Source organism: Portunus trituberculatus, chromosome 17 (genome assembly GCF_017591435.1).
Source record: "Portunus trituberculatus isolate SZX2019 chromosome 17, ASM1759143v1, whole genome shotgun sequence".
Taxonomy (NCBI): domain Eukaryota; kingdom Metazoa; phylum Arthropoda; class Malacostraca; order Decapoda; family Portunidae; genus Portunus; species Portunus trituberculatus.
Genome location: NC_059271.1, coordinates 29,403,687 through 29,421,673, shown reverse-complemented (window position 1 = coordinate 29,421,673; position 17,987 = coordinate 29,403,687). Strand labels below are relative to the sequence as shown.

General features: G+C 34.9%; 1 protein-coding gene across 1 annotated transcript in view; it reads left to right on the top strand.

The window, feature by feature from the left end:
• LOC123505028 (CD109 antigen-like) overlaps positions 1-14,687 on the top strand; it is a 51,629-nt gene extending 36,942 nt beyond the window's left edge. Inside the window, 15 exon segments of the mRNA XM_045256040.1 lie at positions 1,028-1,141; positions 1,436-1,554; positions 2,394-2,459; positions 3,022-3,189; positions 3,335-3,466; positions 3,681-3,881; positions 4,323-4,558; positions 5,119-5,448; positions 6,053-6,186; positions 6,440-6,678; positions 8,472-8,636; positions 9,006-9,202; positions 9,829-10,027; positions 10,609-10,717; positions 13,650-14,687. Of these exon segments, the coding sequence (XP_045111975.1) occupies positions 1,028-1,141; positions 1,436-1,554; positions 2,394-2,459; positions 3,022-3,189; positions 3,335-3,466; positions 3,681-3,881; positions 4,323-4,558; positions 5,119-5,448; positions 6,053-6,186; positions 6,440-6,678; positions 8,472-8,636; positions 9,006-9,202; positions 9,829-10,027; positions 10,609-10,717; positions 13,650-13,855 (2,615 nt within the window). The 3' untranslated portion in view covers positions 13,856-14,687.
• The last annotated feature ends 3,300 nt before the right edge of the window (positions 14,688-17,987 follow it).

The following is a 17,987-nucleotide window of genomic DNA, read 5'->3' as shown; positions in this document are numbered from 1 at the left end:
CTAACATTATGTTTCCCCTTCCCCTGCAGCCTTGCCGTACATGAGTTCTCTCTCTCTCTCTCTCTCTCTCTCTCTCTCTCTCTCTCCTATTCAGTCCATCTTTGTATTACAAGGATTAAGGATTAAGTAGTGTTCTCAGTCTTTCATCCCTTTCTCTGGTGAACTCAGGAACTTCCCCCTTGCTTCTGGTCTTCCTTCTTTCTATGACTTGAACTTTTTCAAGAGGAAAGTTTCAAAACACTTATCCTATAAGTTTTGATGACTGCTTTTGACTCTGTTCAGAGATTGGCATCTTTTTGGGTCTTTTCTTTGTTAAGATTTTGTTGCCCATAGCTAGTACTCATCCTACATGATTTTTTTTTTTTTTTTTTAAAGTTTGCTGTAAATACAGGGAGCATTTAGTAAGGAAGAATGATTTCTGCATAGTATTTGCTAGTCTAGACTCTAGAGAATGCCTTTGATAGGACATACAGAGAAGAGGTTAAATGGGCAGTAACAAAGTTCATGATTAAGGAATGGCTAGAAATTTAACCCATTTTTCTTTGATAGTTATTTCACATAATTAATTAATTAATGTCATTGTATGATGAGTGAATAGATAAGTATGAAGAGAGATATCTGAATATGGATGATAGAATTCTTAGAAGTAGACCCAATGAAATCTTCTATAGATTTCTTAGGAGATTTAGAAGATGGAGGAGGCTGATAAGAAACCCTTTAGCTGGCAAGCTGGCACTGAATTAAGAAAGCAAGAGTTAGAGTAGGGGGTTGTTCACCAGAGAAGGCAGGCACCACTCTGAGATTGAATCCAGGTCTTCCACTTGCTAGGCAGATGTGCTACCCATTACACCACAGTCACCTCCTGGTGATAACCCTCACAGCAAGCATATTTAGGGTCCTTTAAGATTATATTGATGATATTTCTTCCTATTGATTTTCTCCTCTAGTGTTGTCTTCATGTTGGGATTATTTCTTCCCTTTACTATGTCCTTTCCTTACCTATTGTTTTTTTATAACTTTTTTTCAGGCGGTGATCCAATGAGGGACAAAGATATGAAATTCCGTCTTGGTCGCTACAGAAAATATGCAGATTTCTATGATGATGGAGATGGAGACTGGCTTTGGCTGGATATCAACATTGGTAAGAGAATATGTTGTGGCACAGAGCTGTTATATTTGTCTGATTGTATATATGTTATTGTATTAAGAATATACAGGAATTGGGTCAAGGTTCCATTTTTCTGTCAGTATCTCATCTGTATGGAGTTTTAAAGTAAAGGGTTTTCATTGCACACAAAGTCAATGTCTAACTCAATTCAAGTGTTGATGCCATTAGTATTTAGATGAGTTGATTTAATAGCATTGCTATGCTTAATACAAATAAATCTGAATAAGTTTTAGTAGCACTTTTAATTAATTTGTGCTACTTTCCCAGGTCACAAAGGACATGAGCAGAATAATGTTGAGTTGAACAAGGTGGACGATCCCTACACAGTTAATGCTTTCAGTATCTCCAAAGAGTTTGGATTTGGCATGATTCCTGCTCCAATTGAGGTATAGTTTTGTGATATATATATATATATATATATATATATATATATATATATATATATATATATATATATATATATATATATATATATACACACACATATATAACAGGGAAAAAGGGATACACCGTGTTTGCTTCTTCATTTATTCAACAAGGATGTTTCGCCATATACAAACGGCATCCTCAAGTACTAAAATTCAAATAAAAATACTAATAAAAGCAATAAAGAGGTTACATCTTATAAAATATATTAAGAATATGAAATAATTGCAAAGAGACAACATACATGCATACAGGTAAGGACGGAGACCTAATAATTGATGGCACACAAGTCAAAAGAATGTAATGGAAAATTCTGTAACGGTTGTAAACATGCATCCATAGCAAGACCCAACAACTTACCCGCGTTTACATCATAACACCTCCACACACCGCTTTTGGTTCATTCCTGGGATCACAGTGTCCTAAATGGGCCTATAAGCCAATGGGCACCACTGAGTGTGCTACATTCTTTCTCAGATGTCAACAAAACTGTTTAATTTTTTTTTAGCATTCACTGCTGTTCCTCTCAATTCATCTTTATCACACACAAATCCTCTTGCTTGTTGCTCATAATTTCAGACTATGTACATCTGACTACAGTATTTCTCCACATGACCAAATAATTTTAACACACACTAATTTGTACCATTCTGACAAATCTCTCAGAATAACAGTACTTTTAACCTCCTTATTTCTTATTCTGTATCTCCATAATACTCCACGCCTACTTACTAAACACTTTAATTAGTACATTTATTTATTGATTTACATATTGATTCATTCATATGCTTAATTGCAGTACCTGTCACTGCCATCAATGTACATCAGTTTGGAGATGGCAGAGACGTGTCGCAGAGGTGAACAGGTGAGTCTTTTGAAACATTCATTAAAGTGTAAATATGAAAATATATATATTCATAAAAAGACAAGATTAAAGAATGGAGAACTAAAATAGCAAAATAACAACAACATTGACCATAACTACCACTATTACAAAAACAACTGCAACAATAAACATGATGAACTCAAATGTTAAAAGGAAAAACTTCTAATGAAAAGCATGAAAATCTAGTTCCAATTTTTTAATCTCAGAATTTGATTGAAATTAAAATTATTTCAATCATGATACTTATAAATACACTCATTCTACAATTGCCAGAATATCATTGGGAATATCTTAACATTAGTACCAAACAGGAGTTTGCCAAGTTTGATGTTACCAATCTTGGCACAGTACTCTTAATTTCATAATATGTAAGTATATGATAATCAAAGTGTAACATGAAAGATCTATAGATTAACAGAACATTTTCTTCTCATTTTCTTATCCACCTTAAGAAAAATATATGCATTGATTGATTACAAAATCTGTTCTGGAGCTGATGATATACTTCCCCTCCCTCCCCATTTCATTTTAAACTCTATAGGTTGGAGTACGTGTTGTAGTGTTCAACATGCTTCCTGATGAGGTGATGATGGTATTTCTAGTTCTTCATGGAACTGACAGTCACAGATTTATAATTGTGGAGGAGCATGGAGTAGTGGATTTTTATCATCCTCGTACCAAGGCAGGAGATCATCAGCACCTTATTACAGTAAGTGTGAAAGTATGGTTTCTTCATTTCATGTGAGATACTTGTTTGTTAATTGTTTTAGATGTTGGTATCTCATTGACAGACTTGTTTGGTTTCCATCAAGCTGATTGAAATTGCTGCTGACTGATACTTTTTTGTGCTACAGGTTGGCCCTGAGGGGTCACAGGAAGTGATCTTCCCCATTGTGGCCACTATAGATAAAGGTGAGATAGAAATAACAGTTACAGCCACAACTCAGATTGGCTGGGATGAGGAGAGTGCTACCCTTACTGTTGAGGTTAGTAGTAATACTGCTACAGTTGCTTGTGTTAAAATGCTGATATTAATTTTGAGTCATCCATGAAAAGAGATAAATGTATTTTAGTGGAGACTACGATACTAGGAACTGAACATCCAGATACTGCAAATTCAATCTTTGATATCAAGCTCCCAATTTGTCAAGCAACCCACTATCTATAAATGTGATAGCTTAGATTAGTTTTGTTTTGCAGCCAGAGGGAGCCACTATGGACCGTCATACCTCAGTTATGTTGGACCTCAAGAACCGAGCAATTGTTTATGAATACATGGATATAATTTTGGATGAATCTTATGTTATTCCTCTGAGCATCCTGAGGCGCTTTGTGGCTGGCTCTCCTCGTGGCCATGTGTCCCTTTGTGGAGATGTGGTGGGGCCATCTTTTCCAAATGGGGTAAGTGGCCCTATGTTTTTCTTATTTATATTGCTGTTTATTTGACCCTTCATTTGTCACAAATACAAAAGCTAGTTTCAACTTCAAATGTTAAAGGATTAGTAAATTGGGTTAAAGAAGTATAGCTTTATTTGTACATATGTATCTAATTTTAAACAAAGGAAAAAAAATGAAGGCTAGAAAAAGTGTAAAGATGATGTGTTCTTAAGAAAATAGGGTAAAAAAGTTGTTTTAAAAAGGGCAGTAATTGTAATGAGTATTTGGGTGCTTAAGATGGTGAATGAAACATAGATGAAGTAGATGAGAAAGATGATAATTTAATGGATGCATGTTTTGAAATTTGATGAACTCAAAGCCAAGCTATTTTTGGGTTTCAGTTCATCTGTATAATTTATAATTTTTTTTTTTTCTCCTTCTTCTTCTTCTTTTTAATCTGTACAGGGACCTGTAAACTCAAGACAAATGTTGAGGAAACCATTGAAAGGGACTGATGATACCACTTTCACATTTGGTGCTAATGTATGGACTCTCCACTACCTCCGTCTCACAAACCAACTAGACTACTCAGAGAGACAAGATATTTTTGATCAGCTGAATGTCATGTTGACAGCCATCATGTTCCGTTACAACAAGAATGGATCCTTCAAGATGTGGGGCAATGTTGGACCAAGTGTCTGGTGATTATTCCATGATTATTTACCCTTCTTTTAAGTTTTATTGATAAAATATTTTCAAACTTTCAAAATGAATAGCCACTAAAGTCAATTTGTCATGCATTGTCTGCCAGAAGCAAAAGAACTTGGTGTATATAAAAGGATGAAATTAAGAGTGAGTGTGATGAAAAGTAACAAAGTTCCTCTCTTAAGATTTTTAGAAATTCATTTATTGATATATATATATATATATATATATATATATATATATATATATATATATATATATATATATATATATATATATATATGTGATATGACATCCTTGTCACAAACACATATACACAAGGAATTTCCACCAAATCTAGACTCACTACTAACAGCAATGGGATGCATGAATTTGCAGTTCATTCTGTCAAATATACCACTATTTTGCATTTGTATTGTACTTGTACATTTTTTTTTGTTGTCTATGTCAAAAAGCCTTTTTCATATGTATTGTTTTAAATATTCATGCATTGACTATTTATTTTATTCCTTGCCTTAGAACTCCTAGTATAAGAAAATTATCCCACCATTGTCAGGTTGTCTGCCTGGACCATACGCATTATCCAGCAAGCACAGTTTCCAGACTGGGAGAACCTTCTTTACATTGACCCAAATATCATCTCTACAACAGTAAAGTGGCTCCTGCAGTGGCAAGATAAAACAACAGGAGTTTTCCGTGAAACTTCATATTATAGTGACACTCCTATCAACAGAAAAGCTGCTCCTTCCTCTTATGGCTTGGAGTGGCAAGGACCCAAGAACATCACTCTTACTGCTCACTGTCTCATTACTTTAGAGCAGACAATTGACACATTACAGGGCCCTGTACGTGCTGAGGCCAACCTTGCTAGAACACGAGCTGTCAGGTGAGAACATGATATGAAAAATGTGTTTCTTCTAAAGAATGTTATTTTGCTTTAATCATTGTGCATAGGTAGCTGTTTGATTTTAGTAATTAATCTTGTTAATGTACTTTCAGCAGCATCCTTTGTTTTTTCATATACAGAGATTTATTTTGTCTGTTTGCCTCTCTCTCTCTCTCTCTCTCTCTCTCTCTCTCTCTCTCTCTCTCTCTCTCTCTCTCTCTCTCTCTCTCTCTCTCTCTCTCTCTCTCTCTCTCTCTCTCTCTCTCTCTCTCTCTCTCTCTAGTGCTTTAATTGTTAGGTATTATGTATTACTACTTGTCTTGTAGTACTAGGAATTTTAAAGTCAGTAAGCTAACAAATCAGTGTTTATGAAAGAATTAAATAAAAACTCAAGTATTACGTGATGGATTAGGGTCTGAATTTTGGTATTGCAATGAACCTAATGCAGATAACATAACCAGAATTATTTTCTTTAACTCATATAATGAATGTAAGTAATTTCGTGAAACTACCTTCTTCTAAGTAAAGTTTACATTGAGACCACATTGAATGATAAAAAATGTTTTCTATTTAGTATTGTTTCTATACGAATTTCTTTCCATAGGTACTTGGAAACAGAGCTTAACCACATCCGTGACCCTCTAGAGATAGCCATTGTGGCATATGCACTTTCCCTGGCTAACTCAGTGTCAAAGGAAGCTGCCTTTAGTATTCTGGACAACATGAAGAGATCTGAAAGTTAGTTCCTTATTTCATGAGAGAGAGAGAGAGAGAGAGAGAGAGAGAGAGAGAGAAAATGAATGAGAAAATAAGTTTCTTCTCTGTGTGAGAGTGATTTTCATGCTTGTATGTTTTCAGTAAAACCATTCATCTTTTTAAGTAACCATATCAACAACAGACCTATAATATAATTTTTTAGAAGCTTATGTAGTTTCTTTTTATCAAAGGAAAGTGAAATTGGCCATTGTAGATATGCCTGTACACTTCACAGATGGACTGATCTACTGGTCAAGGGAGCCAGTGGAACCCAATAAACGTGTCCATGAGAACAGTCAGAGAAACTTGCTTCAGCCTAAATACGAAGAGGAGTGGGACTCCCATGCAGTGGAAGCCACAGCCTATGCCCTTCTTGTATACCTCATCCGTGATGGCATTGACATTCACCAGGAGAGGATTGTGAAGTGGTTAAATGGCATGAGGATGCATGATGCAGGTTTTATATCCACAGTGGTGAGTACTTCTCAGCTGGTTACTGGTGAATTTAAGCTGTGTCAAAATTAAGATATTGTGTAGAATACATGAGGGAGGATGACCAAAGCACAACAAAAAGAAAAATAAGGCTGCTCAATTGCCACTTCAGAAAATGAGAGTTATAAAAATGAAACTTAATCTCAGAGATATCGTGATGATCCTTGCTTGAAACAGCTCAAATCATAGGAAAGGAAAAACTAAAACAGGTAAAAAGTTTCAGAGATTGCCAGTAAAAGAGATGATTGAATGGTGAAGATAAGCTTTGCATTTGTGAAACTGACAGAATAAGAATGACAGGAGATAGAAAGACTTATGTGGCAAAGTTGTTGAAGTGGGCATGTATCTAATTAATAAATTCAGTAGAGAAGTAATTTCAAATAGTGATAGAACTTAACAAAATTATTTAACATTACAATGGAGTGTGAAACTCTTTTAAAGCAGGGGAGTTCATGAGGCAAACAATCCTATACATATGGAGCTCTTCTTTCTTTTTATTAGGGTTGTGTTGATTTTAACCAAATTATTTAATTCAAGTAATTTTAATTGATTTAAATCAGAGTAAAAAAATCATGGTTTAAATAAAAATCAAATAAATATCCTATGTTAGAAAAAGTGATCTACTAATTGTACAGGACAAACATCAGCTTTCCTTGTCCTGTCCAGATCCTGCACTGGTCCTGTAGCAAGTCAGGCACCAGTGAACCATTACCTTCTTTTACAAGATAAATATTCAAGAGCATAAAAAAGGAGATTAAAACCTTGATATTGATAACAACAGATGCAAATATGAAGTGTTGAGTATAGGCAAACTTCCAGCATAAAGGAAAGGTAGAAGGTTATTCAAAGTTGGAAGAGTTTGGCTAGGCAAGGTGCAAGCATGGAACCACAGAACGATAGGAGGGATCCAATCAGGTTCATAAATCTTTCGAGGGTATAGGTCAGCAAGGACACAGAAAACATCATTATGAAGAATCTTAATTGACAGTATGAAATAGTCAGAGGAAGGAGGAGGAGCGGGAGGGACAAGTCCAGAATCATCCAAGGTAGAGTTGTTACCAAAGGTATGAGAAAAGAGTTCAGCTTTAGAGACAGATGTGATGTCAATGGTGCCATCAGAATGAAATAGAGGAGGGAAAGATGAAGAAGTAAAGCTATTGGAGATGTTTTTGGCCAGATGTCAGAAATCTCGAAAGGAGTTTGAGTTTGAAAGATTTTGACATTTTCTATTTATGAAAGAGTGTTTGACAAGTTGAAGAACAGACTTGGCATGATTCCAGGCAGAAATATAAAGTGCATGAGATTCGTTCGGGTGATGGAGGGCTGAAGTACCTTTTGTGAGCAACCTCTCTATCATGTATAGCACAAGAACAGGCTGTGTTAAACCAAGGATTGCACTGGTTTGGCTATGTGCAAGTAAGGGATGTGAATAGCTAAGTAAGACATGTTAAACATGGACTCATTTCTTAACTGTAATTTATTCTGTAAATGGTGGATAGACAAAATTCTTTCTTGATGTAAATGTAAGGAAAGTTTGACTAAAGTCTAATGTGTCATGTTAAAATTAAAATATTGTTATGATTGAATTTGATGTGACTTATATATAATATTCTGCTGGTTTTCAATATAAGTGTATGTTCCATATAAAGGATGTCCTGGTGATTCTGTTGGAAAGTGATATCCTATATTTATCGAAAGCAGGTAAGTAATTTTGGTAGAATTTACCATATAGAACATCTAAATGGTTCTCATGTATCTTTTCTGCCTTTATGCAGGATACTTTAGTGGCCCTGCAAGCACTCACTGAGTATTCTTTTCGTGCACGCCTGCGAGACATCACAGACATGAAGGTGCTCATTCATGCCACAGGGGAAGAGGACAAAGCTCCACATGAGGTGTACATCTCCAGCATGAATGTCTCCAGGATGAGCAAGATTCCAGTGAGGCTTGTATATCTTTTACTTTTCATCATCATTATTATTATTGTCATTATTATTATTATTATTATTATTATTAGTAGTAGTAGTAGTAGTAGTAGTAGTAGTAGTAGTAGTAGTAGTAGTAATAGTATCTTTATTATTATTGTCATTATAATCATTATTATTATTTTCTTACTATTATATTGTAGTAATGATTTTTTGCAGAGTATCCTAAGAAAAGTCATATGGTCACAGAAATTAGATGCCAGGTCATTCTAAAACTAGAAGTATTCTATGATCAAATGTTTTTAATGCCATGGTTTAGAAATTACCAGACTTTCAAATATGAATGCACATCAGGCATAATTGTTCTTGTATTTTATTTAACAGCTAGAAAATGTGTGGGGTTTGGTGAATGTCTTTGCTACTGGAGAAGGCCAGGCCATCTTACAGCTGGATGTGGAGTATGGTGTCGACTGGGATGGCTTCAAGAAACAACCACCAATCAAGGCCTTTGAGTTTACTATTGATGAAAGATACTCCAAGTTTGGTAACAAGTCTCATTGCGAAGTCACAGTGTGTGCCAGGTAATCCCCATTGTTGATATATATATATATATATATATATATATATATATATATATATATATATATATATATATATATATATATATATATATATATATATATATATATATATGGTAAACTCAATCTCTTAATCAGTTACTTGATAGAACTTATGTGACTATCCATCTTGCAAGATACAGACTGGATAGTTTTCTTTTAAGTTATACAGTATAATCTTTGTTGTGCAGTTCACAGTCATCCAGCTTCCTTTCCATTCCATGAAAATTTTATTAATGTAATTGATATTTACAGTTAAGCACCATCCTTCTATTAACTTGAAATAATTAGATTATATATATGTATTAAGGAAGGATGTGCCTTCATCATATCAGACAAACTCCATATTTTATCCTAATACATATTTTTCTGCTGATATTGTGGTATTTGCATGTCATCATTAACATTGTTTTTGTTTTTGAAAGATATGCATATGTAGCATGTCACTTCAAGATATTGGAGCAAAACAACTTGTTTATATATATAATTCATTCAATTTTATTGGTAAGTGTTGAGTGCTCTTGTGGAGCTTTCTTATATTATCACAGAAATGTAAGTTTTGTATTTTTATGTGTCTTTCCCTTATACAGATGGCTCAACACAAAGGAAGCTGAATATAGTTCAGCTACTGTGATAGAAATTGAAAATCCCACTGGATATGTGGCTTATCAGCCACATCTCATAGGCATCATCCAAAAGGCGCAGAAAAGTAATTTTCCAACACTGAGAGACTCAATAGGTGGCCATGCTGATGCATTTAGCACAAAGACTGTCTTTTTTGCTGATTATGTAAGTTTTAGTATATTATTTTTATAGTTTTTAATTTTAGATGCCTACATTTCCTCTGAGTTTTCTTTCTAAAAAAAAAAGAAAAAATTATATATATATATATATATATATATATATATATATATATATATATATATATATATATATATATATATAGATAGATAGATAGATAGATAGATAGATAGATAGATAGATAGATATATATATATATATATATATATATATATATATATATATATATATATATATATATATATATATATATATATATATATATATATATATATATATATATATATATATATATATATATATATATATATATATATATATATATATATATATATATATATATATATATATATATATATATATATATATATATATATATATATATATATATATATATATATATATATATATATATATATATATATATATATATATATATATCAAGCTAACTTTTCTTTTGCTATTATCTCATACATTTCACTATTAATATACCTTGTTTCTTTTTGATGGTAAGTGTTACATTTTAGAAACCTTTTTCTCACTAAAAGAGCTTTATCCTGATTTAACAGATTCCCTCAAATGAGACATGGTGCTTCACATACCCAATTAAGCGATGGTATCCGGTGGCCAACCTTACCCGAATCCGCTTAGCCAAGATCTATGAACAGTACCAACCAGGCAAGTTTGTGTATTTACCTAGTTGTAGTGTGTGTGTGTGTGTGTGTGTGTGTGTGTGTGTGTGTGTGTGTGTGTGTGTGTGTGTTTACCTAACATAACATAAATAATAGGATAACAAAGGGCCACCAGGGCCCATCGAGGTTATCCTGTATCAGTCGCACAGTGACCTCGTCATCAGTACTTAAAGATACACTTACAAGTACACAATACATTATATACTAATTCTAAATATTTGGCCCATTAACAGGGCTAAGTCCTGCAGCGAATTCCTCTACAATCTGTGATCCCCATACATGGGGATCATGTCTTGTTTAACTATAGTAAATTTCTTATAAAAACTATCATGCAACTATCATAATTATAAATCTAATAAATTTAAGTGCTTATCTAATCTGTTTTTAAACATTGTCAAACTAGTGCTATTTACAACCGTCTCTGGCAATGCATTCCAGAAGTCTACCACCCTATGACTAAAGAAATATTTTCTTATATCTAACCTGCAGCCTTGCTTTCTAATCTTCCTGCCATGATTTCTAGTCCTACTTCCCTCCTCTAAGGTAAAGAAAGATCTCACATCTATGTAGTTTGTATCTGAGAACATTTTAAATAACTCTATCATATCCCCTCTTATACATCTCCTCTCAAATGAAAACATGTTTAATTCCTTTAATCTATCTCTATACTCCAGGCGCTTTAATGCTGGTATCATCCTAGTTGCTCTTCTCTGAACTGCTTCTAACATGTTGATATCCTGCCTATAATGGGGTGACCAGGCCTGTATGCAATACTCTAAATGGGGCCTAACATAGGAATTATATAAGCTACGCACCACTTCCTTACTTTTATAACTAACATTTCTATTTATAAAACCCAGGATCCTATTTGCCCTATTTCTTGCTTCTAAACATTGCTTTGAAAATTTCATAGTCCTGTCTATCACTACTCCTAAATCCTTTCCTTCCTCTACTGCCTCTAGCCAACATCCCTCCATCTCATAGTTAAAGTTTGTGTTGTCTTTACCTAAATGCATAACCTGACACTTTTAGAATTAAACTCCATCTGCCACCTGTCTGCCCATGCTATCAGCCTGTCCAGGTCTCGTTGTATTCTGTAATTGTCCTTTTCACCCTGTACTGCACATGCTATCTTAGTATCATCTGCAAACTTTGATACTTTGCTACTAATTCCTATATCTAAATCGTTAATGTACACCAAGAAAAGAAGAGGTCCTAGCACTGATCCTTGGGGTACCCCACTAACCACTTCCTTCCTCTCAGACATTGCCCCATTTAATACTACTCTCTGTTTCCTATCAGAAAGCCACTCACTAATCCAATCAACTAACCTACCCCCTATCCCTTGTAGTCTCAATTTGTACACTAGCCTACCTGGTTGTATATTTCAGGGTTCTAGCAGGGCTTATAGTGACCTGTCTCCATATCTATTTTATCCAACTTTTCTTTAGATTTATGCACACTTTCTGTTGCTACAATTTCTTCACTCTATTCATTCCAGATGTCCACTCTCCTATGTGGAAAACAAAACTTTTTAATGTTCCTCAAACACTGACTTTTCATGATCTTCTTGGAGTATCCTTTTGTTCATGTATCTCCATCCTCTGTCAGTGATACCAGATCTTGTCTACCTATCTTTTCCAAACGGTTGACTAACTTATTCATCGTTATTAGATCACCTCTCTCCCATCTATCCTTCAAAGCTGGTAATAGTTCCATTTCCTTTAGTCTTTCTTCATGGGAAGATGCTTTATTTCTGGCACCATCTTTGTAACAGTCCTTTGGATTCTTTCTAGTTTCCTGATGTCTTTTTGCAGGTATGGTGACTGCACCACTGCTGCATATTCAAGTCTAGGTCTCATCATAGTGGTTATGATCTTTTTTATCATATACTCCTATCCTTGTAATTGAATGCCACAGTGAGTTATGACTTGTGGCTTTCTGGAATCAGGGTGTCTTGTATAATCACTCCCAGGTCTATCTCTTCTCTTCTTTTCATTATAACTTCTTCTCCCATCTTGTATTTCTATGTAGGAGTGTGTGTGTGTGTGTGTGTGTGTGTGTGTGTGTGTGTGTGTGTGTGTGTGTGTGTGTAGGAGGTATGTTCAAAGCCATAAGCTGAAACAGATTTTGAAAAGAATTAATTTATTACTGTGTTTATGTAGCTATAGTCAATTTCATCTACTTTGTAGTAAGAAAATTCTCTCTCTCTCTCTCTCTCTCTCTCTCTCTCTCTCTCTCTCTCTCTCTCTCTCTCTCTCTCTCTCTCTCTCTCTCTCTCTCTCTCTCTCTCTCTCTCTCTCTCTCTCTCTCTCTCTCTCTCTCTCTCTCTCAATGTAATATTTTACTTTTTCTTCATATATTTAATTTCCAGTATACCCCCTATGATTTTATCTCTTCATATTTTTTCCTTTTTTTCAATAAGCTGTTCTCACCTGATGATCAAATATCTTGGTTTTACTAATTGCAACACTTGGTTTGACATCAGTTCTGCCTGTAAGACTTGCCAGATCCTCCACATGCTTTTAAGTATTCCCACACATATTTTCTCTTCCTGCCACAAGCTCTTCATATAACAAACTTCCACTGGATCAATGCTATAACTATGACTTGAATCTATTTTTCACTGTTGAAATCATTATGCTATCTCATTGTACAGCATTATTTTCATGTTTACTTTGTTTTTCTTTTAGTATATGCTATAGTAATCTTACAAAACTTTCATCTTTTTATACTTTCTTACATGCACATGATGAAGCTGCTGTAATACAATGTAAATACCTTCTACTTCTCTTCATCATTCATCCAAAATTGCATGGTCACACTATTTGACACTGATATATTGATGACATGAATTTCAATGTATCCATGTTTCATTAATTTATGTCATTCAAACAAGATCTCTTTCCAATTTGCAGAGCGCTTCCAAACATTGCTCATCAACTCAACTGTCAACTCACTGGATATATGTGAGGTTTGTGGATCCTACCAGTGTCCTTACTGTCCTATTTACAGTTCAGCCCACAAACTCAACCAGCTCCCAGTTGTTCCTCTTTTGTTTGTTGTTTTCTTAGTCTATAGTTATTTCCTCACTGATAGAGTTAACCATTGGCAATCCGGCTGAAGATGAAGTGTTATTTCTATCAATTTGTTATCTTCTCACAATTTCTTGTTGATTTCTGCAAGTAACATGTTGAGCCAGTAATGATGTCATGAGTTCCTAAGCAAAGATACAAGATATTACTTGTGTGGTATTTCCATTGTTGGATTTGTATTTTTCCATTATTTGCATAACCATTTGTATGATCTATTCATCCTGCTCACTTATACATACTTGAAGAAAGATTGTTGAAAATTATTATTCTATGTTGAATAGTATATAGATGTTTAATAGAGTGATCATTAACTGAATCAAAGAATTTCAGTAAGGTATGGTGTGTTTTTGGTGTTATTAATAATATCAAAGTCAAATAGTATAGTGGTTACAATACTGTGATGATGTTTGATTTTATAAATAGGATCCAATGCTGGGGTTGCAAAATTGTTTGGTCCACCAGATGTCTTTTATAGCCCACCATCAACATCATCAATATCATGTAACAGGAAATGTAGTAATGCTAGTACAGGGAAGAGGCATTCTGTACCATATGGTAGCATGAGTGACAGAACAGCATGGTTACATCACCTGCCTACAGTGGAAGTGTCATAGAGGTAGCTGCTGGAACCTTATATATATGGGTACTGTATTGTTCTCATTTGTGCTGAATATGTACTTTTATGCTCACCTGTGTACTGTAGAGAAGTTTGAACAGTACTGTGTGTCCTTATCAGTATTCATAGTGTGACCTGGCTGTCCAAAGCTCAGTCAGGTAGTCAGCTGTATTATCTGTGTACAAATCAGGAAGGTGTATGTATGTGTTGTAAGCTACTTTGATAAAAATCCAGAGGAGTGTCAATATGTTTTTGGATGAATTTCCTGGATGGACCGCAAAATCCATGTAGTCCTGTGTGTTTGTGTTGCAAGTTTATTGCCATAAACAGTTAACTTATTACATAATAAACCATATTGCATATATAAGAAAAGGCACATTAAGAACATAAGAAGAGAGGGAAGCTGCAAGAGGCTGCTAGGGCTACACGTGGCAGTCCTTGTATGAGCAAAGCTACCTTATTCCATCTATCATCCCCTTCCATAAATTCATTTAATCTTCTAAAGCTCCCTATTGACTCACCACTGACTACATGACCACTGAGTTTGTCCCACTCATCAACAACTCTATGTGAAAACTAGTTTCTTCCCATTTTCTTAAGCTTGAACCCATTATTTCTGGTTCTGTCCCTGCTACTGATTGTTAGAATCTAGTATGCTATTTGCCTTGTTCTAGTGTCTATGCATTGCTTCCTTTGAGCAAGATCAGAGTTAACTATGACTCCTAAATCTTTTTCATACTTTTAACCTCTTAGTGCCTCATTATTCATTGTGTACCTATTGTGTGTATTTCTTCTACCTATGCAAAGTACATTGCGCTTGTTAATGTTGAACTGCATTTGCCATTTGTCTGTTCATTTGTTTATCCTGTCTAAATTTGCCTACAAGGCAATGGCATCTGAATCTGACCTGATCAATCTGCAACACCTAGTGCTAGTGAATTTAAGGATAAAAGACCAAGGAAAGCTTATCTTTAGAGAAAAAAGCTTGAAATTGTTAAGTGCCATGATGGAGTTGAAGGAGCCAGCTTCATCATCAGAACCCTGCAGTTGCCCCACTCCATTGTCTCCACCGTCATCAAACAAACAGCAAGTGTGAAGAAAGCAGGTGAGACAGCTTCTACATTAATGGCAAAGACACTAAGGAGGAAAAGGAAGCCAATTATGGAGTAAATGGAGAGACTCTTAAGACTGTTGATTGATGACCAGACTTGTTGCCAAGTGGCACCTGCTACCTTAACTGCAGCTCATTTTCTCTTCTTGCCTGGTGATATACGTAGGCCTTTAGGGAAAACCACTGTAGAAAAAAGAAATTATAAGCTACAACACTACCTTCTTAGATGGCACAGAAAAGTGTTTTCTGTTTCTCAATAGAAGTTAGTCCTAGGTTACTCTCCCCATTAGAATAAATCCTATTGAACTAGAAGTTTGCAATTTGATCGTTCGTTATTCGATCTGGTTTTCAGGAGAGCAACTCAATTGTAAAACGAGGGAAACCTGTATTCCTCTTCTGTGCTATGTAGGATTTTACTTTATCTATCATCCACTTAAGGTCGTTCCTTTGTTATTGTTTTATATGGAATATTAGCTACTTGGCCTCTATGTAATTTATCAAGAAAGTAGCTATACTCTTCACCAGTATTTACCTGCCCTAATCCCACCAGCCTCACATCACCCCTCTCAGCCTGACCTGACCAAATCCCACTACCTCACCCCTCTGACTCTCCCCTTCTCCGACTTCACACCTCACCCCACCTCTATGACCCTGCCTTCTGGGCCTTACCTAACTTCCCTCCCTGCCCCTTGCCAAACGACTCCTTCAAAATTAGCGTTCAGAAATCAGTTACTTTCCAAGTACTCATGTATCTAAAAGCTTTGTGCGATATTATTTTATACCGTATTTCACTGTGGTCACTGGTACTTAGCTGGCCACCAACCTGCATAACTGCCTCTTTTCTGTTTGTCAGAAGTAAATCTAGAGTATTATTTCCCCGTGTTGGTTCTAAAATGACCTGCTTCAAAAAATTGTCCTGAATGGCCATAAGAAATTCCTCTATTTCTCTGTTGCCCATCATCAAGCTCCAATCAACATTCCTATAGCTGAAGTCACCTACCATTCATACCCTACTATATCTGGCTGCTGTATTTATTTCTTCCTACTGTGAAGAGTTTATTTAATTTGTAGGATTAGGTGGCTTATACACTATACCCAATAATACTGATCGTGACCCATAGAGACTGTTTTGCTATGTGTCTTAATTTTATTGTTTATGCAACAGTGTAATGTGTCCTTAATGTACAAGGCCACACCTCACCCATTTCTGTTTTCCCTATCCTTATGAAAAAATTATAATCTTCAATTTTAACCTATGGATCAGATACTTTCCCTGACATGTATAACCAAGTTTCTGTTGATGCAATTATATATATATATATATATATATATATATATATATATATATATATATATATATATATATATATATATATATATATATATATATATATATATAAATAAACACACACTGCTCCTTTAAGCAAATCTATCTTCTTTAAAATACTCTTATAGTTTGTGTAATAAACACTTAAGCTATTCCTTGCCTTTACTAAGCTGGTCACTTTTCTTGATTTAACTATTCTGTCTTCTCTTTGGTTCTTAGAAGCGTCTTCTGTCCTGACTAACAAAAAAAGCCCTTGAGTGCGTTTAACTCACGCTCAAGTGTTCCAGCCAGAACTCACATTGTATTGCAAAGTAGTAAGTATGTATCATAAATCTTCTGAAGTTCATCTACCTTTGTGATAGCTTTTGAGGAATACCATGTACAATTGATTACAAAAAAATTCCATGTATATTTAACTTTTCCTCTGGGTTTAAGGAAAATTATATGACTACAAATATTAGTTATCTAAATTTGACATAGAAAATAGCTACTCAGTTCCAAATGACTGCTTTAAAGATTTTGTTTATATAAAAAGTGGAATGACTTAGGGCAGCAAAAGAATGAAAAAGGCATATTGAAGCTCCAGTTCTTAAAGATCATTCATCCATCCATTCATTCATTCATTCATTCATTCATCAGTTCATCCACATACCCATCCATCCACTCATCCATCTATCCATCCATTCATCAATCCATCAATAAATCAATCTATCTATCTTTTCATTCATCCATCCAACCATCCATCCATCCATCCATTCATCCAACCATCCATCCATCTATTCATTCATTCATATATTCAGCTATCCAATCATCCATCCATTTATCCATTCATTGATTCATACATTCTTCCACCCATCCTTCCCTCCCTCCCTCCCTTCTTCTATTCATTCATTAGGCATCCATCCACTTAACCAACCAATTAACATATCCACTCCTCCATCCATCCACTCATTCATTGATCCATTGATTCATTTATTCACTCATCCGCCCAAGCATCCGTCTCTTCATCCATCCACTCATTCACCGATCCATGAAAATAGCTTGCAAATTGTTTCCAAACTATTACCAAACAGCGTCGAAAGTTTTATCAGGAAGGACACACAATTT